We start from the raw sequence: 25077 nt of genomic DNA on the forward strand, positions 1-25077 counted from the left end.
CATATGATTGGTGCATTTTATGCCATAGCTCGGAACTCTTGGTAACTGGTCCTGTTTATAACCAACAAAGACAACAGTGATTGGTTCAAAGAGCAGACCCAATTGTGAGCTTTCGTGACACTAGCGACACTTCAACTTTGACCCTAGATTTGATGAGAAAAAGGGGCAGCATGGACCCTCTTTGGTGGGAGAGGGGGCTGTGTGGTTGGCGATCATTCAAGCAATCCACTGCTAGGCTGTTGTTTTCTGTTGGAACAGGGCTATGTTTTATTCTTTGGACCTACTGACCTCCAGTGGTAAAATGTAGATGCACACCTCTCCTTATTTATGGATAAGGAAGCTCATTTAGGGCTATGCACGGCTGAATGGGTAGACTACTTGACATTATTCAGCCAATTTGTGATAGCTATCAGTAGGCCTACCTGTTTCTGATAAATTTTCATTATCCTTCAGCCTCACTCTTCACATGTTTTTAAAGAAACTAATATTTTACAGCACCCATATTAAAAATAAGAGGAGATATGTAAAGAAGAAATTTAAACCACTTGTCACAAGGACCTATAACTTTTCATAACTTCATTTCTTTCAGGTATTCCGGAGGACAATCGGTGTAACCCAGGGAGAAGTTAGCGCTTTTAGTGAGGCACGCTTCCCGGAAGCTGGAATTCAGTACAGGAAAAATGGCGACTCTGTCAGTGTGCCAGCCGCAGCTCGGAGGTTTCAGTTTCGAAAATTGCAAGAGGTAAGGATTCAGTGAGATTACAAAAAGAGAGGCGCATGTCCACGTGTTTAGTGACTTTTAGATTTGGAAATAATTTAGAAATGTATTCTCTGTGTTGAGTTATTTGATGTCGGGCCGCTCCGTCCTCTTCACGGCCTGCTTGAATGACTCAGACATTTCTCAACGCTATTTTTCTAGAGTAAGTGATAAATGAAAGAATAGCGGAAAAAATGTTACAAAATGATTTCGTAGGCTGCGACAATTTACACGTGGTGATGAATACTCCGTTTTCAAACTCCCAGAAGTAAACCTGACAAAGTTAGCCACAGTTTGAGTATTAGCTAGGCTAGCTATCGAGCCAATAATAGTAGCCAGCCAGTATTATTAACCTGCAAGCGGAAAACGATACATACCGTAGTTAGTTGGCTAAATTAGCCAACTTGCTAGCTACAAGTTGTTTAAGTCACAACCGTGTTGCATTTATAAATGAAAAAACATATTGACTTGTAAGATTTTTGGTGTCAAGTTTGACATCCATCTAATTTCCCGTTGACTTGGCTTGCACTCAACCCGCCGCATCGCTGCCCGCCTATGATACAGCATATTTTAGTTAGAACCCTATCAATTTACCTGGCCAGATCGTTATCTAAGATTGTTGTGTGCAATGGTTGTAGAATATTATGGATTAGCTACATTTTATATCGAATTGGCTACCATTTGAACACATTCGTGTTAAATGTGACAAGATCAAATTGTATTTGTCACATACACGTGTTTAGCAGATGTTATTGCGGGTGTATCGAAATGCTTCTGCTTCTAGCTCCGACAGTAAAGTAATATCTAACAAGTAATATGTAACAATTTCACAACATATACCCAATACACACAAATCTAGTAAGGAATGGAATTTAAGAATATATACATATATGGACAAGCAATGACAGCGGCATGGACTAAGAAACAGTAGAGTATTATAGAATAAAATACAGTATATACATATGAGATGAGTAGTACAAGATATGTAAACAGTATTAAAGTGACTAGTGTTCCATTTCAATAGGCAGCAGCAGCCTCTAATGCATAGTCATCAAGGGCCCATGAAGTACTGAAGTCATGTGTCAATGACTTTCTAGCATGCACAGTTTCTGACCATGTTTCTGTTGTTTTAGGAATGCAGTCTTGGAAGCTGAAGTTACCAAATTAGGATGCAACATACCCGCTGCCCGGAAAACAGGCACCACAATCTGTGGGGTTGTTTTTAAGGTAAGGATAACTGTTTACCTATTTATTTCACCTCTGCCATAGTGATGAACTTAAGCTACTTTCCTGAAGTAGCCTAAGTTCAGGCTGAGCGCTCTATAATTCCACCATTCCTTCCATTATCCTGTAGGTGGTTAAGTTTGATTTAATATATAAAACTCCACATTTTGACTTGAGAGCTATCAAACATTGAGCAAGAAATGCATGCAATATGGCTACATTCACTCATTTAAAAAAGCTACTTGATTGAACTTGTTTTTCTCCATCCCTGTAGGATGGGCTAGTTCTTGGTGCTGACACCAGGGCCACAGAGGGCATGATTGTGGCAGATAAGAACTGCTCCAAGATCCACTACATCTCCCCTAACATCTAGTAAGGGGCCCTTTTCCCATTTTTTTTTTTCATGTTTTAAGATTAGAGTTGTGTGAGTTAGGGCTGGGCAATATGGCCAAAATATCATGAGATATTTTTCACATTATTGACAGTATTTTACGTTTTTCAATAATAAAAGTTCTAAATGTGTTTTGAGTAGTTCATAAAGCACATTTAGACCCTAGGGTGGCAACATATACATTATAAGTGATTTCAATGGGGTTTTCTCCATTCTGATTGTTTTATACTGTTTCATTCTAACTCCAAACAAAAATAGTCTGCATTTTCATCAATTTTGGCACTTTTATTATAATTTCCACACTGTGCTACGCAGGGCTGCATGATATGGGCAAACATCTAGGCCTAGTTAATTGGATAACTGTTGGAATCATGGAAATAAAATGATTATTCTAATTCTATAGTTGGAATATCGTGGGCAGCACCTTGAATACATTGTTTGAAATAACAAAGAACGAATGAATACAGTAAGCCAGGGAGGAATTATTGACAGGTTAGGAACCAAAGTGTTGGTCAGTGTTTCCAGGTGACCCTAATTAGATGTTACATTACATGTTTTCTTACCTCATGTAGCTAGCTTGCTAACATATTCATGCTTTGCCTATTCTTCTCTGATTTTATAAAATACCGTTGCACAAACAACATACTTATCTATGCCTACACCAGCACAGGTACCAGGCTGTATTAGTTAGCTAGCTACGTTTGCTCTGACTCTTATTACATTTAGCAAGCTAGCTAGCCAGCTAACTAGCGATAAGCATTAGTGGCTAACACAATTTATTTTAGCAACAACTTGCTAAGAATACACAAACTAGCAGACAGTAGTTTGCAGACAGTGGAAAGCAGCATGTCACCAACATCTTGTTGCATCTATCTGACTATGCAGAGTGAACGGCAAGAAAGTGCTCTTGTCTCTGGTTGAGCAACTGCTCTCTCCTTGAGTGACAGGGGGCGGGGCTTGGTGTGGTTAGCGGCATGCAGCAGGAGGAAGGAGGAAGATGACTAAGGTAGCAAATGGAGTAAACTATAAAAACGGACATTACACCCGCCGGAGATGCAGGTCACATTTAACAAGCCAGACATTGATATACTGTTATAGAAGGTAAAGTTAAAAACCCAAACCAGTCCATGCATCAGTACCAGTGTATATAGTAAAATAGGGTATACCGCCCAGCCCTAGGGTGAATGTCCTGACAGGCGCTTGTAACGCCAAGGTAGTGGGTTCGATCCCCGGGACCACCCATACACAAAAAAAATGTATGCACGCATAACTGTAAGTCGCTTTGGATAAAAGCGTCTGCTAAATGGCTTATTATTCTTATTATTCTTATACTACTGTGTAACAGGAATTCTGTTTGGTTAATGGGAATGACATCTCTATTGTGTATCGTGGTGTTTCAGTGAACACTGGTCGAAACACATCCTGCCTTTTTAGTCTTTAGCCTACATCAGAGGCGTCACGTGATTTAAAATCAGTATTTATTTAAAGTGTAGGTTCATAAATGCATGTCAACTCCGTAATCCTAACCTCCACTCTGTTCCGTGTCTGTCCAGTTGCTGTGGAGCGGGCACGGCAGCAGACACTGAGATGACCACCCAGATCATCTCCTCTAACCTGGAGCTGCACTCCCTCTCCACGAGCCGGCTGCCCCGCGTGGCCACTGCCAACCGCATGCTCAAGCAGATGCTCTTCAGGTATGCCACCCATCCAGCCCCCCCCCCGAGTGTCTGCAGGTTTTTGCTCCTCCCTAGTACTTGATTGATTAAGGTCACTAATTAATAAGGAACTCCCCTCACCTGGTTGTCTAGATCTTAATTGAAAGGAAAAACCAAGGCCCTCCATGGAATACGTTTGACAGCCCTGTGGGGTGCCGTGTGTCAATATGTTGTGTAAAGGAGTCAATAGAATAGAAGGAACAGTTCATTGATTGTTGCATTCGCAGATACCAGGGTCACATTGGCGCTGCCCTGGTGCTAGGTGGAGTGGACTGCAACGGTCCCCATCTCTACAGCATCTACCCCCATGGCTCCACTGACAAGCTTCCCTACGTCACCATGGGTGAGTCTGCCACCTAACTCATTTACTTACCGTGTTCTTTCTTATTTTTTTTCTATTTTTTTGCGGGGTGGGTATTTTACCCCCTTTTTCTCCCCAATTTCGTGGTATCCAATTGGTAGTAGTTACAGTCCCTGTCCCATCGCTGCAACCCCCGTATGGACACGGGAGAGGCGAAGGTCGAGAGTCGTGCGTCCTCTGAAACACAACCCAACCGAGCCGCACTGCTTCACCCGGAAGCCAGCCGCACCAATGTGTCGGAGGAAACACCGTACACCTGGCGACCAAGTCAGCGTGCACTGCGCCCGGCCCGCCACAGGGGTCGCTATAGCGTGATTGGACAAGGACAGCCCTGCCGGCCAAACCCTCCCCAACCCTGGACGACGCTGGGCCAATTGTGAGCCACCCCAGTTTGGTTGGCCAGGAAGATTTGTCGAAACCCCCACGAGTACAGACCTTGTTTCTATCGCAAAACCAAGACTAAGCAGGAATCCCATCCATGCACATCTACAAACTTCCTACTCTACCCTGGTCCATCTTTTCTGGCTCCATTCAGCTTTACCACTTTAATTTGAATTAAAATTGAAAAGTCAACAAGAGGAGCCAATCTGCAAAATACAGACAGAGCTAAATTTTAAGAACAGCTGTGTGTGTTGAAGTGAAGGACCCTGCTCAGTTCCCATGGAACCCCCCTCTGTACCCCTCATTCCACTGCAGGTATATGAGGACAGCCTCCCTTTGCCATTCACCAAACACCTGGAACCCCGACCCTATCCCCACAATGGTCGAATCTTACCCAGTTCTGCTGTGGGCGGCAACTTTTCTCCAAAGCTCATCTAAACCTCATATTCATTATGTATGCTGGATAAGACAACCGCCCAATAATTGTTATTTTTTAGGCTACTTCAAGTATTCTTTGTTGCTCTCAAAGGTTCATTGAATGTGTTATGAAATGTGGCCTATAAGCAGAAGAAGCCGATCTTAGACTACAAATTAGTGTTGGGTGGTATCAATATTGTCATATCGTCATACCGTCCTTCTCTCATCCTGTGATTTACTGTATTAGCAGCTAAGTACACAGTGGCACCAAAAGCCCATTTGGCGTCTATTACCAGAATGCTAACAAAATTAGCACAAGTAATAGTGCATTTCCATAGAGGCTCCTAGCTAAATATGCTAACGAGCGCAAATGAGAGAGAAAGTAATTACAAAGGCAGGCAGTCCAGCTCATAACATTATACATATATACACTACCAGTCAAAAGTTTGGACACACCTACTCATTCAAGGGTTTTTCTTTTTACAATTTTTTTACATTGTAGAATAATAGTGACGACATCAAAACTATGAAATAACACATATGGAATCATGTAGTAACCAAAGTGTTAAACAAATCAAAATATGTTATTTGAGATTCTTCAAATAGCCACCCTTTGCCTTGATGACAGCTTTGCACACTCTTGGTATTCTCTCAACCAGCTTCATGAGGTAGTCACCTGGAATGCATTTCAATTAACAGGTGTGCCTTCTTAAAAGTTAATTTGTGGAAATAGTTTCCTTCTTAATGCGTTTGAGCCAGTTGTGTTGTGACAAGGTGTATACAGAAGATAGCCCTATTTGATAAAAGACAAAGGCCATATTATGGCAAGAACAGCTAAAATAAGCAAAGATAAACAACAGTCCATCATTACTTTAAGACATGAATGTCAGTCAATACTGAAAATTCCAAGAACTTTGAAAGTTTCTTCAAGTGCAGTCACAAAAACCATCAAGCGCTATGATGAATCTTGCTCTCATGAGGATCGCCACAGGAATGGAAGACCCAGAGTTACCTCTGCTGCAGAGGATAAGTTCATTAGTTACCAGCCTCAGAAATTGCTGCCCAAATAAATGCTTCAGAGTTCAAGTAACAGACACATCTCAACATCAGCTGTTCAGAGGGGACTGTGTGAATCAGGCCTTCATGGTCAAATTGCTGCAAAGAAACCACTACTAAAGGACATCAACAAGAAGAAGATATTTGCTTGGGCTAAGAAACACGAGCAATGGACATTAGACCAGTGGAAATGTGTCCTTTGGTCTGGAGTCCAAATTGGAGATTTTTGGTTCAAACCGCTGTGTCTTGGTGAGATGCGGTGTGGGTGAATGTATGATCTCTGCATGTGTATTTCCCACCGTAAAGCATGGAGGAGGAGGTGTTACGATGTGGGGGTGCTTTGCTGGTGACACTGTCTGAGATTTATTTAGAAATCAAGGCACACTTAACTAGCATGGCTACCACAGCATTCTGCATCGGTATCCCATCTGCATCCCATCTGGTTTGGGCTTAGTGGGACTATCATTTGTTTTTCAACAGGACAATGACCCAACCCACCTTCAGGCTGTGTAAGGGCTATTTTACCAAGAAGGAGAGGGATGGAGTGCTGCATCAGATGACCTGGCCTCCACAATCCCCCGACCTCAACCCAATTGAGATGGTTTGGGATGAGTTGGACGGCAGAGTGAAGGAAAAGCAGCCAAGTGCACAGCATATGTGGGAACTCCTTCAAGACTGTTGGAAAAGCATTCCAGGTGAAGCTGGTTGAGAGAATGCCAAGAGTGTGTAAAGCTGTCATCAAGGCAAAGGGTGGCTATTTGAAGAATCTCAAATATAAAATATATTTTGATTTTGTTTAATTTTTTTTAGTTACTACATGATTCCATATGTGTTTCATAGTTTTGATGTCTTCATGATTACTCTACAATGTAAAAAAAAATAGTAAAAATAAAGAAAAACCCTTGAATGAGTAGGCGTGTCCAAACTTTTGACTGGTACTGTAGGTAGGAGCTGCCGAATGTCATTTTTGGTGAGTTTGGACATTTTACAAGCGAATGTGAATGGGAGACATTGTGCAAATGAAGAGTACTGGCTCTGGAGCAGCATGTGTTCACGCTGTGTTTGTGGTTTGTGTGGAGTCTGGCGTCACCAGGGCAACAGGCCTGCCTGGTCTGTTCGGAGAAAATGGGGGAGGAGCGGACTGGCTGAGAACTGAGAGGAGAAAAAATGCAAGGAAATCAAAAGAGAACTCATCCAAAGGGCTTTGACTTCTCAAACACGGCAGAAAGCCAACACGATATGATGCCCAGTCACCTTATTAATTCAGCCACTTACTTAGATAACTAGCAAGTTAAACTTAGGGGTCGCGTTAATGCAGAATTATTCGTTTTACATGCAGGAAAAAATATATAAAACGCATAAGAAAAGTATGTGGACACCCCTTCAAATTAGTGGATTCGGCTATTTCAGCCACACCCGTTATTGACAGGTGTATAAAATCGAGCACACAGCCATGCAATCTCCATAGACAAACACGGGCAGTAGAATGGCCCTTGCTGAAGAGCTCAGTGATTTTCAATGTGGCACCGTCATAGGATGGCACCTTTCCTTCAAGTCAGTTTGTCGAATTTCTGCCCTGCTAGAGCTGCCCCGGTCAACTGTACATGCTGTTATTGTGACGTGGAAATGTCTAGGAGCAACAACGGCTCAGGCCACACAAGCTCACAGAACGGGACCGCCGAGTGCTGAAGCATGTAGCTTGTAAAAAACTTCTGAGTTCCAAGCTGCCTCCGGAAGCAACGTCAGCACAATAAATGTTAGTCCGGGAGCTTCATGAAATGGGGTTTCTATGGCCGAGCAGCCGCACACAAGCCTAAGATCACCATGCTCAATGCCAAGCATCGGCTGGAGTGGTGTAAAGCTTGTCGCCATTGGACTATGGAGCAGTGGAAACGCGTTCTCTGGAGTGATGAATCACGCTTCACCATCTGGCAGTCCGACGGGCGAATCTGGGTTTGGCGGATGTCAGGAGAACGCTACATGCCTGAATGCATAGTGCCAACTGTAAAGTTTGGTGGAGGAGGAATAATGGTCTGGGGCTGTTTTCCTTGGTTCGGGATAGGCCCCTTAGTTTCAGTGAAGGGAAGTCTTAACTCTACAGCATACAATGACATTCTAGACAATTATGTGCTTCCAACTTTGTGGTCCTTTCCTGTTTCAGCATGACAATGCCCCCGTGCACAAAGCGAGGTCCATACAGAAATGGTTTGTTGATCGGTGTGGAAGAACTTGACTGGCCTGCACAGAGCCCTGACCTCAACCCCATCAAACACCTTTGGGATGAATTGGAACGGCGACTGCGAGCCAGGCCTAATCGCGCAACATCAGTGCCCGACCTCACTAATGATCTTGTTGCTTAATGGAAGCAAGTCCCCGCAGCAATGTTCCAACATCTAGTGGAAAGTCTTCCCAGAAGAGTGGAGGCTGTTATAGCAGCAAAGGGAGGACCAACTCCATATTAATGCCCATGATTTTGGAATGAGATGTTCGACGAGCAGGTTTCCACATACTTTTGGCCATGTAGCGTATCTTGCTGTGTTTTGTAAACTCAGATCTAAAATGCTTCTTATTGTAATTTCTGCTCGTTATCAGACACATTTTGTGCTTCAGCTGCAATTCTCCACTCAGATTGCCCATTGGTGAATTCTCATCTATCACCAGACAGAGCTCTGACTGATGTGTACCTACTTTTCTCCGGCACATTTCTTGGTGTAGCCAGCCTATTTTTCTCTGGTAAAATGCAAGATTAACTTGAAGTAAAACATGAGGAAATGTAGCTGGCTACATTCTTTTTATGATAAACTGAAATATGATGGTCTTGCATTGTTTTAGCAGAAAATACCTTGCTTTTTCATCGTAAGCTCATTTAACTTACTTGAGGAGCTGCCAGCCTAATAGCGTTGCGCTTCTGTTGTCATCTGATGAAAATGAAGCTATTTTCTGCCGACTGTTGCACTAATGTATTTTCTGTGAAGGAAAACTATAGTTGCAGGTCCCTGATCACTCTATTGAAGAGAAAAAAAACTGCCGTTCAATATAAAACGTGACCCCTGTCAATACACAGCTGGACTCACCTGCTCCCACTTTCTCCAGCTGTACTATTTACAAACATGTGACTGACTCAACTGTTCTGGGGAACTACGGTAAGCTTCATAATGTGACGGGTGAAATGAAGAACGCAATCTGCTTTATCTTCTAACAAATTACACAAGTTGACTGCAGGTATTTACTTAAAAAGTAGCTACAAATATTGATGTATTGAAACTTCAAAGAAATAGGTTCAACGGTATTGAAAAGCCGTCTTGTGGCTATTTATATACAGTATACCGTCCAAGCCTACTACAAATAGCTTTTTCGTTTGGGAGAATGCTGTTTCATGTACGAACTGGTGTTTCTTGGTTTGTGGGCATTTTTAAACAAGATTATCTCCTCTTCATATTCGACTCAGAATACTGTTATTTCTCTACTGAGTTACATGGAAGCGGAGGGTAATTTGGCTGAATATTCAGCCACATGAATAATAGAAGAAGCCTGTGTTTTTAAATCCAGTCACTGATAAAAGTGAGGTTACATACACCACACACGCTTAGTGCCTCTCCAAGAAACTCTTTCTCCGGCGCCTACTCAGGAGGAGCGAGGCCGTCACTTGAAAGGCTGTTGTGCTGACAAAGGACCTATGGGAGTTTTTCCACTCCACCTTTCCAGCCAACGCTGCGAGATTGTCTGCTTTGTCAGGAAATTTTTAGAGAACGTGGGGACTAGCTACATAGGAAAGTCTCTTCTTTTGCTCCCACTCCTTATATTGTTCTTTAACTGTTTTTTCATTTAATCAATGGCTTTTTTGTGCATTTTGTCCCTTCCTACTCTACATACAAATATCAACCTCTTAACCCCTCTGTTTTTCTCCCTCATTTATACCAACCCCTCCCCTTCTCCACCTATTTTTATTTTTGTCATTTAGCAGACGCTCTTATCCAGAGCGACTTACAGGAGCAGTTAGGATTAAGTGCCTTGCTCAATGGGCACATCGACAGATTTTTCACCTAGTCGGCTCTGGGATTAGAACCAGCAACCTTTCGGTTACTGACACAACGCTCTTAACCACTAAGCTACCAGCCGCCCTACCTTCGCTCTCTCTACTATATTTTTGTCTCGTTCCCCCTCTCCGGCCCGGCTCATCCATATTCATGTATCAGTATGTGGCATGTCAGCAAGCCGAGGCCTCATAGCAGGGAGTCCCACCAGGAGCTCATGTCTGCCCCTTCTAGAGAGTGAAACATGAGAAATTATCAACGGCCTCCTCACACCCCTCCCCCCAGTGACTGATGAGCCAGGGTAACCAGTAGAGCCCAGTGACTGATGAGCCAGGGTAACCAGTAGATCCCAGTGACTGATGAGCCAGGGTAACCAGTAGAGCCCAGTGACTGATGAGCCAGGGTAACCAGTAGAGCCCAGTGACTGATGAGCCAGGGTAACTAGTAGAGCCAGTGACTGATGAGCCAGGGTAACTAGTAGAGCCCAGTGACTGATGAGCCAGGGTAACCAGTAGAGCCCAGTGACTGATGAGCCAGGGTAACCAGGGTAACTAGTAGAGCCCAGTGACTGATGAGCCAGGGTAACCAGTAGAGCCCAGTGACTGATGAGCCAGGGTAACCAGGGTAACCAGTAGATCCCAGTGACTGATGAGCCAGGGTAACCAGTAGAGCCCAGTGACTGATGAGCCAGGGTAACCAGTAGAGCCCAGTGACTGATGAGCCAGGGTAACCAGGGTAACTAGTATAGCCCAGTGACTGAGCCAGGGTAACTAGTAGAGCCAGTGACTGATGAGCCAGGGTAACCAGGTTAACTAGTATAGCTCAGTGACTGATGAGCCAGGGTAACCAGGTTAACTAGTATAGCTCAGTGACTGATGAGCCCGGGTAACCAGTAGAGTCCAGTGACTGATGAGCCCGGGTAACCAGTAGAGTCCAGTGACTGATGAGCCCGGGTAACCAGTAGAGTCCAGTGACTGATGAGCCAGGGTAACTAGTAGAGCCCAGTGACTGATGAGCCCGGGTAACCAGTAGAGTCCAGTGACTGATGAGCCCGGGTAACCAGTAGAGCCCAGTGACTGATGAGCCCGGGTAACCAGTAGAGTCCAGTGACTGATGAGCCCGGGTAACCAGTAGAGTCCAGTGAATGATGAGCCCGGGTAACCAGTAGAGCCCAGTGACTGATGAGCCCGGGTAACCAGTAGAGTCCAGTGACTGATGAGCCCGGGTAACCAGTAGAGCCCAGTGACTGATGAGCCCGGGTAACCAGTAGAGTCCAGTGAATGATGAGCCCGGGTAACCAGTAGAGCCCAGTGAATGATGAGCCAGGGTAACCAGTAGAGCCCAGTGAATGATGAGCCAGGGTAACCAGTAGAGCCCAGTGAATGATGAGCCCGGGTAACCAGTAGAGCCCAGTGAATGATGAGCCAGGGTAACCAGTAGAGCCCAGTGAATGATGAGCCAGGGTAACTAGTAGAGCCCAGTGAATGATGAGCCAGGGTAACCATTGTAACCAGAGTCATGTTCAGTAAGCACGAAGCGGAAGGAAACTCTCTGAACCAGAGTGTTACAGGGAGGTGCCATCGGGACTTGTCCAATAAGAAATGGTAATTTGTGTTTTCTGTTGCCATAACAAACTCGAGACAAGAATGCCTGTGTGAGCTTACTATGGCTCACAAAAAACATTCATGTTTGAGTGAAGACTTTGGATAAACCTTGTGTGAGGCTTTGGCCCAACAGCCATGCTATCAAGCATTTTGTTCCGCTTTTAAGTCGACCTCTTTACCTCTATCGTTCATGCCTAGTTCATGACTTATGAAGAACCATTAGATGGTGCACTGGTCTCCAGGCCTTTAAACTCCTCTTCACCTTCCACCGTACTGGCAAATCACAATGAAACTCAGCCTGTGCGACTCCTTAATGACTCCCCCGGCAACCTGGCTATAAAACACCAGACAGTGGCCACACACGGAGAGGAGGATGGCATGATGGATGCTGTGGGGTTAAGGAGAGGGGGGAGAAGGGATGGGTGAAAATGAGACTCTTCTGTTGTAAAAGAGACACAGCTGTAGAGAGTCCTAATGGCCAGTCTCCACCAAAACAAAGGGATTTTTCAACTTCTTGCTTTTGTCACAGATAAGCACTTTCTTCAGCGGGCTAATTGCCCGACACGTCTGAGGCGCTTTAGAAAATAGACGCTGGAGACTCTACGTGCGTCGTTACATTGTGGGTTTTTTTATTTAAGAAGAGGTCGTTCGAAATGAACAAAGTCAGCTGAAACCTGACATTCAGTCATGGTTACCAGTAGGGAGTTTTGAGAGACCATTGTAAGCGTTTTTGAAAGTGGTGTTTTTCTAACTTTTGTTTTATCCTCCATTTTACTTTTCCTCTGCGACTGTCGTAAACCATTCGGCCCACGTCTTAGTCGCTGACCCTTAGTCTCGTCTTGGTCACTGGTGTAATTATTTTGGGTCGGATGGTTTAATTCTGGTCACCCCAACAGTCATTAACCATACCGTTTTTGTGTTTCTCTGTTCTCTCCCAGGTTCTGGCTCTCTGGCTGCCATGGCTGTGTTTGAGGACCGCTATAAGCAAGACATGGAGGTGAGTTGGACCTGACCCATCTGCCATTTTGTACATCCACCACACGCATCATCTTCATGTATCAACATGGAGGAAAACATGGCCGTATCTCGTCTGTATAATGAAAAATGTACTTACTTTCCCTCCTATTTTAAACCATAATAATAGTCTAAACAAGCCTGCAATTTGAAACAAGTCAATGCTTACAACAGCAGAAAATATAGACCTGCTTTACCTTAACCCCCACTGCATCATTGTGAAGCTTCTCTGTGGATTTGGAGAAGCCCTGGGTCAACGGTATGAATAGTCATGTTACGACCATATGAATCTAAGCCACTTTGTCCTGTTGGACTCCAGCGTTTAACTCTCCCTCCCATATGGTGCTGTTTGGATGTATGGCTCGGTCACTGACAGACCCTGTGTGTTAATGGTTGGAGAAGGGGCCACAGTTCTCTCAGTGGACTGCCATTAAACTTCTCCAAGCTTACAGACAGACTGCCTCCAAACCAATGGCCCAGTAAAAATTCCTCTGGTACACACACGCAAACACACACACACATACACACAAATAATCATGCTCATACACATAGGGCTGTGATGGTCATGGAATGACCGATATGTGGTCACCCTAGTTATGAGGGTTATTTTCATGATTTTCATCCATAATCGTTGGTTACATGACTATACAATTACCGTGCCAGCCCTACATGCATACACAGTATCACGCAAACACATCCCTACGCTGTCGCGCAAACTATCACACAAGCATGTAATAATGCTACGTACACACACTAGGACATGATCACCGCTCAAACACCTGCACACATCATTCTAACACACGGACAAACCCACACAGTATCTCTTTTATCCTCCGTCGCACACTGGTGTCCGTACACATCCTGCCTCTCTCTCGCTCTCTGATTCACCCAAAGAGGAAATGATGCATTTACCCTCTTAAGTGCCATCAAAGGCTTTGCTGAACATGGAAGCAGAAATATGCCACTGTCGTTTTTGCTATAAGCACATCTTCAGTTGGGTTGCAGAGGGCGAGTTATCGGAATGCTGCTGTGTTTTATGGGGGATAAACCTGAATAATGGAGACTTATCCTAGCCGGAGAGAGCAAAGCAGCAGACATCACGGGGGTCTCAACTCTCTCAACGGGTGTTAGCTAGCTACCTGTCCCGGAGCCACACCACCCCACAGCACCAATCCACTTGCAAATGAGCAGCACAATTGGTGCCAAGATAACGGAGGGAACCAGAAAAATTATAGAAAAACTGTAATGGGGGGATTAGAGGAGTTGAGTGCAGCACAGTGGTTCCCCCTCTCTTTCGTGCCATTGAAGCAGGGCTTTCAGGTGCATCAATTTGCAACGTTTCAATGGAGTAAACATGCTGATAATTAACATCCATTTGAAGACGGCGGAAGGCTGCTGTGGTTGTTGCTCTTGGCACATACTGTAGCAAATTCCCCAGATACGCCTGTCACAGAGCGACTTTACTGAATTAAAGGCAATAACGGGGACGTGGAGGGTTTAATTTATATACCGCCCCAATAGATCCACAGACGATGCAATCGCCATCACACTGCACACTGCCCTATCCCATCTGGACAAGAGGAATACCTATGTAAGAATGCTGTTCATTGACTATAGCTCAGCATTCAACACCATAGTACCCTCCAAGCTCATCATTAAGCTCGAGGCCCTGGGTCTGAACCCCGCCCTGTGCAACTGGGTCCTGGACTTCCTGACGGGCCGCCCCCAGGTGGTGAAGGTAGGAAACAACATCTCCACTTCGCTGATCCTCAACACTGGGGCCCCACAAGGGTGCGTGCTCAGCCCCCTCCTGTACTCCCTGTTCACCCATGACTGCGTGGCCAAGCACCCCTCCAACTCAATCATCAAGTTTGCAGAGGACACAACAGTCGTAGGCTTGATTACCAACAATGACGAGACCGCCTACAGGGAGGAGGTGAGGGCTCTGGGAGTGTGGTGCAAGGAAAATAACCTCTCACTCAACATTAACAAAACAAAGGAGATGATCGTGGACTTCAGGAAACAGCAGAGGGAGCACCCCCCTATCCACATCGACGGGACCGCAGTGGAGAAGGTGGAAAGCTTCAAGTTCCTTGGCGTACACATCACCGACAAACTGAAATGGTCCACCCACGCAGACAGTGTGGTGAAGGCGCAACAGAGCCTCTTCAACCTCAGGAGGCTGAAGAAATTCGGCTTATTTTACCTTTATTTAAGTAGGCAAGTCAGTTAGGAACAAATTCTTATTTACAATGACGGCCTACACCGGCCAAACCCGGACGACGCTGGGCCAATTGTGCGCCGCCCTATGGGACTCCCAATCACGGCCGGTTGTGATACAGTCTGGAATCGAACCAGGGGGTCTGTAGTGACGCCTCAAGCACCTAAAACCCTCACAAACCTTTACAGATGCACAATTGAGAGCATCCTGTCGGGCTGTATCACTGCCTGGTACGGCAACTGCACCGCCCACAACCGCATTACCGGGGGCAAACTACCCGCCCTCCAAGAGACATACAGCACCCGCTGTCATGAAGGCCAAGAAGATCATCAAGGACATCAACCACCCGAGCCACTGCTTGTTCACCCCGCTATCATCCAGAAGGCGAGGTCAGTACAGGTGCATCAAAGCTGGGACCGAGAGAATGGAAAACAGCTTCTATTTCAAGGCCATCAGACTGTTAAATAGCCATCACTAGCACATTAGAGGCTGCTGCTGCCTATTGAAATCACTGGCCACTTTAAGAAATGGAACACTAGTCACTTTAATAATGTTTACATATCTTGCACTACTCATCTCATATGTATATACTGCATTCTATTCTATAATACTCTACTGTACCTTAGTCCATGCCGCTCTGTCAATATATATGTATATATTCTTAAATCCCATTCCTTACTAGTTTTGTGTGTATTGGGTATATGTTGTGAAATTGTTAGATATTACTGCACTGTCGGAGCTAGAAGCACAAGCATTTCGCTACACCCGCTATAACATCTGCTAAACACGTGTATGTGACAAATAAAATTTGATTTGATTTAAAGGCAATAACGGGGACGTGGAGGGTTTTGTAGTAGTTATAATTGAAGGGTTCAGGTGTTTCTTATTGAGGGTGGAGATTGGGGTCATGGACTGCCTATCATTGGGGCAGTGGTCATCTAGTTTGAGTGCATGCACATACACCAAGAAAAGTGCTCTGCTGTCCCCCCCTAGTGTATTCCCTCTCCTCATCTTCAACCCTTATATCACTCGCTCTCCTCTTCCCTCTCCTCCCCTGTGTAGCAGGCTGGGGTTGAGGTGCTGTTCCTTCCTGTCATGGCCTGGTTCAGTTCTGTTCAACCCTCCTCCTCTGGGCCCCCAGAGAGCAGTAGAGTACAGGCCCTGGGCCTAGTAAGATGGATGACCAATAGCCAGAGTGCCACTCCACCAGTCTATCTGATTTATGAAGTGCCCCTCTTTGGGGCTGAGGAGGGTATATGAGACAGCGTGAAAGTGTCAGTCTCTTCTAGGCCTATACACTTCCCCAGAGTTGAGATATATAGATATAGATATATATATATACACACACACACACACAGTGGCTTGTGAAGGTATTCACCCCCCTTGGCATTTTTCCTATTTTGTTGCCTTACATCCTGGAATTTAAAATGGATTTTTTTGGGGGGTTTGTATCATTTGATTTACACAACATGCCTACCACTTTGAAGATGCAAAATATTTTTTATTGTGAAACAAACAAGAAATAAGACAAAAAAACATAACTTGAGCGTGCATAACTATTCACCCCCCCAGAAGTCAATACTTTGTAGAGCCACCTTTTGCAGCAATTTCAGCTGCAAGTCTCTTGGGGTATGTCTCTATAAGCTTGGTACATCTAGCCACTAGGAATATTGCCCATTCTTCAAGGAAAAACTTCTCCAGCTCCTTCAAGTTGGATAGGTTCCGCTGGTGTACATCAATCTTTAAGTCATACCACAGATTCTCAATTGGATTGAGGTCTGGGCTTTGACTAGGCCATTCCAAGACATTTAAATGTTTCCCCTTAAACCACTCGAGTGTTGCTTTAGCAGTATGCTTAGTCATTGTCCTGCTGGAAGGTTAACCTCCGTCCCAGTCTCAAATCTCTGGAAGACTGAAACAGGTTTCCCTATAGAATTTCCCAGTATTTAGCGCCATCCATCATTCCTTCAATTCTGACCAGTTTCCCAGTCCCTGCCGATGGAAAAACATCCCCACAGCATGATGGGAGGTGTTGGGTTTGCGCCAGACATAGCGTTTTCCTTGATGGCCAAAAAACTCAATTTGAATCTCATCTGACCAGAGTACCTTCTTCCATATGTTTGGGGAGTCTCCCACATGCCTTTTTGCAAACACCAAACGTGTTTGCTTATTTTTTTCTTTAAGCAATGGCTTTTTTCTGGCCACTCTTCCGTAAAGCCCAGCTCTGTGGAGTGTACGGCTTAAATTGGTCCTATGGACCAGAGTTATCTTTGGTCTCTTTGTTGCCTCTGATTAATGCCCTCCTTGCCTGGTCCGTGAGTTTTGGTGGGCGGCCCTCTCTTGGCAGGTTTGTTGTGGTGCCATATTCTTTCAATTTTTTAATAATAGATTTAATGGTGCTCCGTGGGATGCTCAATGTTTCGGATATTCTTTTTATAACCTAACCCTGATCTGTACTTCTCTACAACTTTGTCCCTGACCTGTTTGGAGAGATCATTGATCTTCATGGTGCTTGCTTGGTGGTGCTTAGTGGTGTTGCAGACTCTGGGGCCTTTCAGAACAGGTGTGTGTGTATATATATATATATATATATATATATATATATATACACTGAGATCATGTGACACTTAAGATTGCACACAGGTGGACTTTAACTAATTATATGACTTCTGAGTGTAATTGGTTGCACCAGATCTTATTTTGGGTGCGTCATAGCAAAGGGGGTGAATACATATGCACGCACCACTGTTTATTTTTTAGAATTTTTTGAAACCAATTTGGACTATTTTGTGTATGTCCATTGCATGAAATAAAAATAAAAATCCATTTAAATTATAGGTTGTAATGCAACAAAATAGGAAAAATGCCAAGGGGGATGAATACTTTTACAAGGCACTGTATATACTCTCTCTCGGACAAGAAACACTAACCCTGCTTATCCTTCCTCGACATCATGAATAGTTTTTGTTTGTTTTGTTGTAAATCTCTTACTGAGCCTAATGATCTTAGAAGTGAGTGATGTTGCAGGCTCAACTGGGGATCTGCTCCGACAACATACATGCTTATCTGTTAACAGTCGTAACTGTGCCAGAAGGGGCTCCGTTGTGTGTTTGGTTAAACGCTAGGTGACATGGCAGTGTATTGACATGTCGCTAAAACAGATTTTGATGATGAACAGTAAAGAGCATCTGACTGACTTGTAGATTTTTTTATTCTGCCGTTTTCTTGACCCCCCCCCCCCCGACCTGCTTTTATATAATTAGCAGCAAGTTCAAATGGCTCTAAAACAGAACAGACAGCTTGAACACGCACTGTTATTTTCCTCTCCTTCCTGCATCACCAAACGCAACACTCAACACGACTCCTAGTTATTACAAATGGAATATGACAAGAAGTCGGGGAGGGGGGGTGGGAGTACCGGCTGCGTACCAATATGTAAAGGGGTGTCTGGTAAAGGGGTCTCCATGGGAAAGTGGTGTAGTAAACTGCTGCTTTTATTTGGCACGCGGCCCAATTAGAGATCAAGCCTGCACCCCACCCCCACTGCCACTCCCGAGGGTCGCCAATACCCTGAAGACGGCAGATGTTGAACACTGTCTTCTGTGGCATATTTAATATGGTTATGAAATATTGAGAAGGTGTGTGTTGGTGCCGTGGGGAGGCTGTATTATAATGTGGGGCAGGAGGCAGCAGTTGTGTTGTTCACACACTGATTGCAGGGGAATACATGTCTCAAGTGTGCGTTTACGCACTTAAGTGTGCATTTTTATTTCACTCGAGTCTCACTTGAGATGGGTCTCTCAAACTGAGCTTTTCAGTTTACAGAAAGGATATTTCGGGTTGTCTCCTATACGGTACATAATAAACATGTTTGATTTGACTTAGCTAGATGGACCACTTCATATTCTTCTCAGGGTCAATGACATTTTAAGTCCAACCCAGAGCTGGCAGCCACGTTGAACGATATCATGATTATATGGCGTGAAAAAACTATTTAGTGAACTGAAATAAAATAATTAACAAACCAGTTTGAATAACTAAAACTATAGTGAAACTATCTGACTCCAAATTGAACTAAAACAAAAAAAACATTTTTTGGGTGACAGGAAGAGGCGATGGCTACTTTTCTCTGGTAGTTTTAGCAAGTTAAAGTGCAATATCAACTTAATGTAAAACATTAAATGGAGCTGGCTACATTCTTTCTATGGTAAACATAATATATCTGATGGCCATGCATCGTCTTTGCAAGAAATACCTTGCACTTTCATTATAATCGAACTTACTGTGTGGCTGCTAGCCAAATAGCGTTGCACTTCTGTTGTCATCTAATAAAAACAATGCTATTTTTTTATGCCGAATGTTTTGCGTAAATGTATTTTGTGTGATGAAAAACTAGAGTTGCACGCCCCTGATCTATCCATTTGAAGCAAAAAAAACAACACTTACCTTTCAATATAAAATGCAGGTGAAATGGTTTAAGACACAGCTTTTTTGATGGTCTTTGTCTCTCCTGTATCATAAATCATATTTTAGGGACTAGGGTGTCTCTCAGCCCCACAGCAGCTGCATGGATTAAGCGCTCTCCAGACTAGGCTGAATAATTGATGAAACTGTGGACATACGGACGCTTTGTAGAAACATAGCAATCTCATTCTCATGCACACCAGTACCACACACCTCTGCTTTAGTGTGGTTCACCCAGCGGCCAGGGACTGTGAGGTTTTGTGTTACTCGAGTGGTGCTGTTTAAAAAAACACAAGGTGTGTGTGGTACTGGTGTGCGTGAGAATGAGATTGCTATGTTTCTACAAAGCGTCCGTGTGTCCACGGTTTAATCAATTATTCAGCCTAGTCTGGAGAGCGCTTAATCCATGCAGCTGCTGTGGAGCTGAGAGACACCCTAGTCCCTAAAATATGCAAACCTAAACCAATCTCTTCCATACTAGATGAGACACAGGCTGTTGTTGAAGCTAGTGGATATTAGATACATCCCTACCGGGAACGTTTTGCCTGTTTAGGATGTCGGAATGATATAAATAAATTTTGGCGGCTCCCATCTTGTTTAATCACTGTAGTCATTTCTCTCTGCAGGGTTATACTTCAAACCAAGTTAACCTTATTCAATCCTAGTGGAGGTAAAAACAATGGTGAAATTAGCATAAGATATATTGAACAACCGTGGAAATTGTAACTGTGAGTGTGGGATCGTAACTATGGTGTTCTTGTGGACAGCCTCCAAGCAATGTCTAAATATGGTTATTTAGCAGATATTTTTATACAAAACATAGTACATGAACAATATGTGTCCCATGAAGGCATACTCAGTCTTGCAACATCAGGTACCTTAACATAGTCAAACCGTTAAAAAAAAATTGTGTCAAACCAGAGGGATGGTGCTGGTCTTTAATGCTCCTGGAGCAGGGCTGAACTTTACCACTCAGACAACAGACACAACGCTTTTAGTCTTTAATTGTATTTATATTTTTTTGTCAGAATGGGTCTCTAAACTCCTCACGCTCCCATTATATGCCAAGGTGAATTATGAAGCGCTCTTCCTCCCAGATATCAGATGAAGAGCGCTGAGGTGTCGATGTCCTCCACTGTGGAGAGTCTCTGGTAGAGCTCACCTGGGAGCACGGCTCCTCCTCCGTTAGCCATTGTGTTAAAACGCTCAGGCTGAGGAGGACCATTTATCTTGCATGATGTGACGGATGCATTTATCACAGGGCCTCGAGAGGGACGCTCGAAATTAGCATTTAGCTCCACAGTACTTCAGGAAGGCTCTACTGTTGTTAGCGGTGATGGCCAATAGAGGGAGCCCATGCTTTTCCCATGGTGTTTGTAGATGGGTGGGAATCCCCACTCATTACTTCTTGCTCAGCTTGAGTTGTCTTATTTTATAAGAGGCAGCAGCTATAGCTTATTTGATCCAAACACGACCATGTGACAGACTTGTGCGGAAGGTTTCTATTTAGGGCTCCTCTATCCCTTCCATCTTGAGCAGTAGTGGAATAAGCATTGGATTAATTCACTCAATACATGAAGAGGTGATATTGATCATGTTTACAATAATGATTGTCATTTTCCCTCTCCTCAGGAGGAAGATGCCAAGCGGCTGGTTCGGGACGCCATCGCAGCCGGCATCTTCAACGACCTTGGCTCCGGCAGCAACATTGACCTGTGTGTCATCACCAAGGGCAGGGTGGACTACCTGAGGCCTCACGACATGGTCAACAAGAAGGGTGTCAGGTAAGGCCACCTACCCACCAACAGTCCCCACAATCTCCCATCAAGTCCCCATAATGCCCCATAATTTGTCCACATATTTTGATCAATTACTTGTCCTCATAATGTCCCTTCACTTGTCCCCTTAATGTACCGTCCATGGTTCCCATGTCCAATCAGTGTTATTGGTCCCACTTGGTCACAGCAGTCTCACTCAATCTGGAGAGCAGTTGCTTGCTGACTGGATTTCCTCGTCAATACAAGCACAATAACAAATAACACAAACTTGTGCATGGTTTGAGTATTATTCCTTCCCAACCCCTTATTCACCCATGACAGAGAATTTTTGCACCACAGCAGTGCATCGTTATTAATCATCCAATTTCTGAATGAGTTCTAATCATTTGTGGCCTTTTAATCTGTTAAGAATGCTTTGTTGAGTTGCATTGTTGGTAATAAATAATCTGTAATGGCGCGGCGAATGACATCCCTTTGGCCTGTTCTGTTTGAAGATGTGTGTATGAGCTAGAAGCCTTGCCCCACCAGTGAGTAATAAATACCTGGTTCTGTGTGGAGTGCACTAGACTTTAACCATAGCGTTTTGCCTCACCCACCTTTGAGTACTCTGTGTGACTACTAACCCACTTAACCCAGCAAGTTTGTGCTTCTCTTGCCCTCTGCTGCTTGTTTAATTTCACATAACTAATTTGCACTGTTGTTTTTTGTCATAATCCCCAAAAAGCCCTGTGGCGCAGTGCTAGAAAAAATGTGTTCTCCAGAGTCACGTGACACATGGAAGCCATTTTTGTGTTTTACATTGCATTTTACATCCAAGAACTAGCTCCCAGAGGCTCATCAGACCAGTCTCTGCTGTATAAAAAATTTTTTTGGGAAACTAATTCCTTTATTTTTCCTATCAGAACCGGTAATTACAAGTACAAGCGAGGAACAACCGGAGTCCTGACGAAGGCCGTGACCAAATTGGATCTGGAGGTGGTACAGGAGACTGTACAGACTATGGATACCTCTTGAAGCCTCACTGTAACATTCTGATAATGTTTTTCCTGTTGTAACTTCCCAAATTCACCCTTACTTCCTTCAGTGGAGATGGCATGTTTTTCCATGGTTTACAATAAAGTTTGCATTGTTGAGGAGAGTCTTAAATGTCTAAGTGTTTTGTGAATATGCAGTCTCAAATAGTATGTAATTGCTTAGCTGGCTGGCTGTTTGAAAAAACATGTGAATTGTTATAATTTATTGAAGTTTGAGGGAACAATGGAGGAGAACAAGTCGGTCTGTTTTAGGAAATCTATTTTTTAAAACCAGGAAATATGAATTGTATCAGAATGTGTGCTGGTGAATTCATTGATCCCACTGCGTGAACTACCACCTCGTTGCAGACGACGATGTGGGTCTGGTGGATGTCTCTATTTGCCAGCTGTCTAGTCAATATATAGCACAATATTCCTTAACCCTTGTAAATGAAGTCACCTATCAAATTCCTTATTTTAACAGCTTACATTGTAGGGTGTTATTCATTGGTGGTTGTTAAATACAACTTACTGTCTTATGACGCAAACACACTTCGGGTAAGAAAGGAATTGAAATTAGATCAAATGTAAGAATTTATATTTTATAAACCTTTTATCTACTACAAAATGCAAAAAGGGAAACACTTGAACGTGATTCAACAAAATCACCAAAATTCATGTAAAATCCCCACAGGAAGGTACAATTACAAAATGAAACCATAATAGCCTACACACTACTTTTGAGTGAAAAATCATTACAAAGAATAGTCTAGATATTTTACAAGCACATATTAGAACGGAGGTTTTTGCAGTCTTCTAAGCTAGTAAACTTTGACTCAATCACTTACCCTCTATCTAGCGTCTGTTTACCTGCCGCATAGTGCTGACAAGGCAAAAACATTTTCTAAATGATTCTACGGCACTATTGTAACGGTTCTTCTCGCTGTTTCTACATGATGTAAATCTTTTCACAGTAAATCTCTTGACTTAAATTAAAACCCTTCTCTGAACGAAGTCATCAGTGGACAGTCAACTGTGCATTTTTTATGATCTATAAACGCAATTACAATATGGCATTGCGTCAAGCAACAGCATAACACCCCCCCACCCAAGCAGTTTCCTGCAAATAACGAAAAGAAACAATGAAAAATCTAAAGTTTTACAAAGCTCAGGCCATAAGCCTTGACAACATTCTATATTGAATATATGGCTAATCGGCACTGTAAAAAATGTATGTTATGCCATTTGAGGTCCTTGAAAAGGGAGACATGTTATCAAGTCCTGAAGTCCATTTCAAACCAGCGTTGCTTGGTTGTTGTAGCAAGCATCTTCTCATGTTGCAGAGAACTCACTAGAGGTGTGACCTGGGAGGACCTAACGCTGACTCAAATGTTTTGCATGTATTATCTTATGGTTAATTATGAAACAAAGTCCGCTTAACTGAATGCCGCCTTAGGATCACAAAAGTCACTACACAATGAATGCAAAATACAGATCCGAGTTATTTAAAGCAACATAAAAAGAAGCATGATTTCTAAACGCAAGGTTAAACGTGTGTACTAAAACAAAGCAGAAAAATAAAGAGCTCTCTATTTAGGCCTTCAATTCACACGGTTTACCTGAAAGAGACCGAGGATCTATTTGGAATGCAACCCTAGCTGATGCGAGAACCTTCTGTGACATTGTGAGACAGGGCTCTCCTGTTAGCGAAGAGGCCAGACGATGCGGTCACCTTCTGTGACATTGTGAGACAGGGCTCTCTCCTGTTAGCGAAGAGGCCAGACGATGCGGTCACCTTCTTCTGCCGGAATCACCGCAACAGTCTAAAAACGCAATTTCCAATGACCACCGCCGAAGCGACTCCCCAGGTCATTGAGGACAAAAACAAGGACTTAAACCGCGTTCACGTCATGTTGGAAATTCTGAAATTTGGCAGATCCCGAATTTCCCACTTGGGGGGATCAGAATCAACCAATGGGAAGCTCTACACAATTAATTTGGAGGTCCCGAGTTTCCGATGTGACGTGAATGCGGCATTAGGTCTAAGTCCTCATTTGAAGATAAAGAAAAAAATTCAGTCCAGTCATGCCAAAGTCTCTCGATCGTCTCATCAGTTCCTCGATTTCTGAGACGTGAGCTAAACAACCTGGTCCTAGTGAGACCAAGGTTGGCAGTGGGTCTGGTGGTCTGAGGTTCAGTCAGGATGGGGGTCCACACGGAGGACTGAGGAGGTAAGTGGAGGGGATGGGAGTGGAGGGGAGGCGGGGGGGGACTCAAGTGCTGGAGGTCCACAGCTGCATCTGTTTGGCGATCTGCAGAACAAACACGATGTCAGGGCGCTGGTCCGGGTCGGGCTTGATGCACATGCTGACCAGGTCTCGCAACTGTGGACGACACAAGACATTCACTTTATTGGTTAATGTACGAAACATAACAGCCCAACAAGAATATTCTAACATGAACATATGAGAGAAGTCACAGACCGAAGAGGACTTTCAAAACTCCTGCATAAAGAAATGTCATTGTTAAAGCTAAGTTCAAAGTTCAATGCTTTTCCATGTCCGTGAACATATGATACATTGGGAGAGTCTGCCCATAGCTAAGGGTGAAGCAGCTGTCATTTAGAAGATCATAACTTCTTAACCAA

General features: G+C 43.8%; 2 protein-coding genes across 2 annotated transcripts in view; one reads left to right on the forward strand and one right to left on the reverse strand.

The window, feature by feature from the left end:
• The first annotated feature begins 635 nt into the window (after positions 1-635).
• Positions 636-22555, forward strand: LOC121582026 (proteasome subunit beta type-7). Its single transcript, XM_041897526.1, has 8 exons — positions 636-742; positions 1891-1984; positions 2256-2353; positions 3926-4066; positions 4315-4430; positions 12879-12937; positions 21272-21423; positions 22320-22555. Exons 1-8 carry the CDS (start codon positions 681-683, stop codon positions 22429-22431), a joined length of 834 nt encoding a protein of 277 aa, XP_041753460.1. The 5' UTR covers positions 636-680; the 3' UTR covers positions 22432-22555.
• A 456-nt stretch (positions 22556-23011) lies between these two features.
• Positions 23012-25077, reverse strand: part of nek6 (NIMA-related kinase 6) — a 95903-nt gene continuing 93837 nt past the window's right edge. Inside the window, exon 10 of the mRNA XM_041897525.2 lies at positions 23012-24814. Coding sequence (XP_041753459.1) covers positions 24704-24814 — 111 coding nt within the window. The 3' untranslated portion in view covers positions 23012-24703. The remainder of the gene's footprint in view (positions 24815-25077) is intronic.

This window comes from Coregonus clupeaformis, chromosome 15, assembly GCF_020615455.1.
Source record: "Coregonus clupeaformis isolate EN_2021a chromosome 15, ASM2061545v1, whole genome shotgun sequence".
NCBI lineage: Eukaryota > Metazoa > Chordata > Actinopteri > Salmoniformes > Salmonidae > Coregonus > Coregonus clupeaformis.

Excerpts from the sequence above, each read along its gene's own strand:
- LOC121582026 (XM_041897526.1), top strand. The coding sequence starts at position 681 with ATGGCGACTCTGTCAGTGTGCCAGCCGCAGCTCGGAGGTTTCAGTTTC. Across the intron at positions 4,067-4,314 it reads CTCAAGCAGATGCTCTTCAG|ATACCAGGGTCACATTGGCG; the intron begins GTATGCCACCCA and ends TTGCATTCGCAG. Across the intron at positions 4,431-12,878 it reads GCTTCCCTACGTCACCATGG|GTTCTGGCTCTCTGGCTGCC; the intron begins GTGAGTCTGCCA and ends GTTCTCTCCCAG.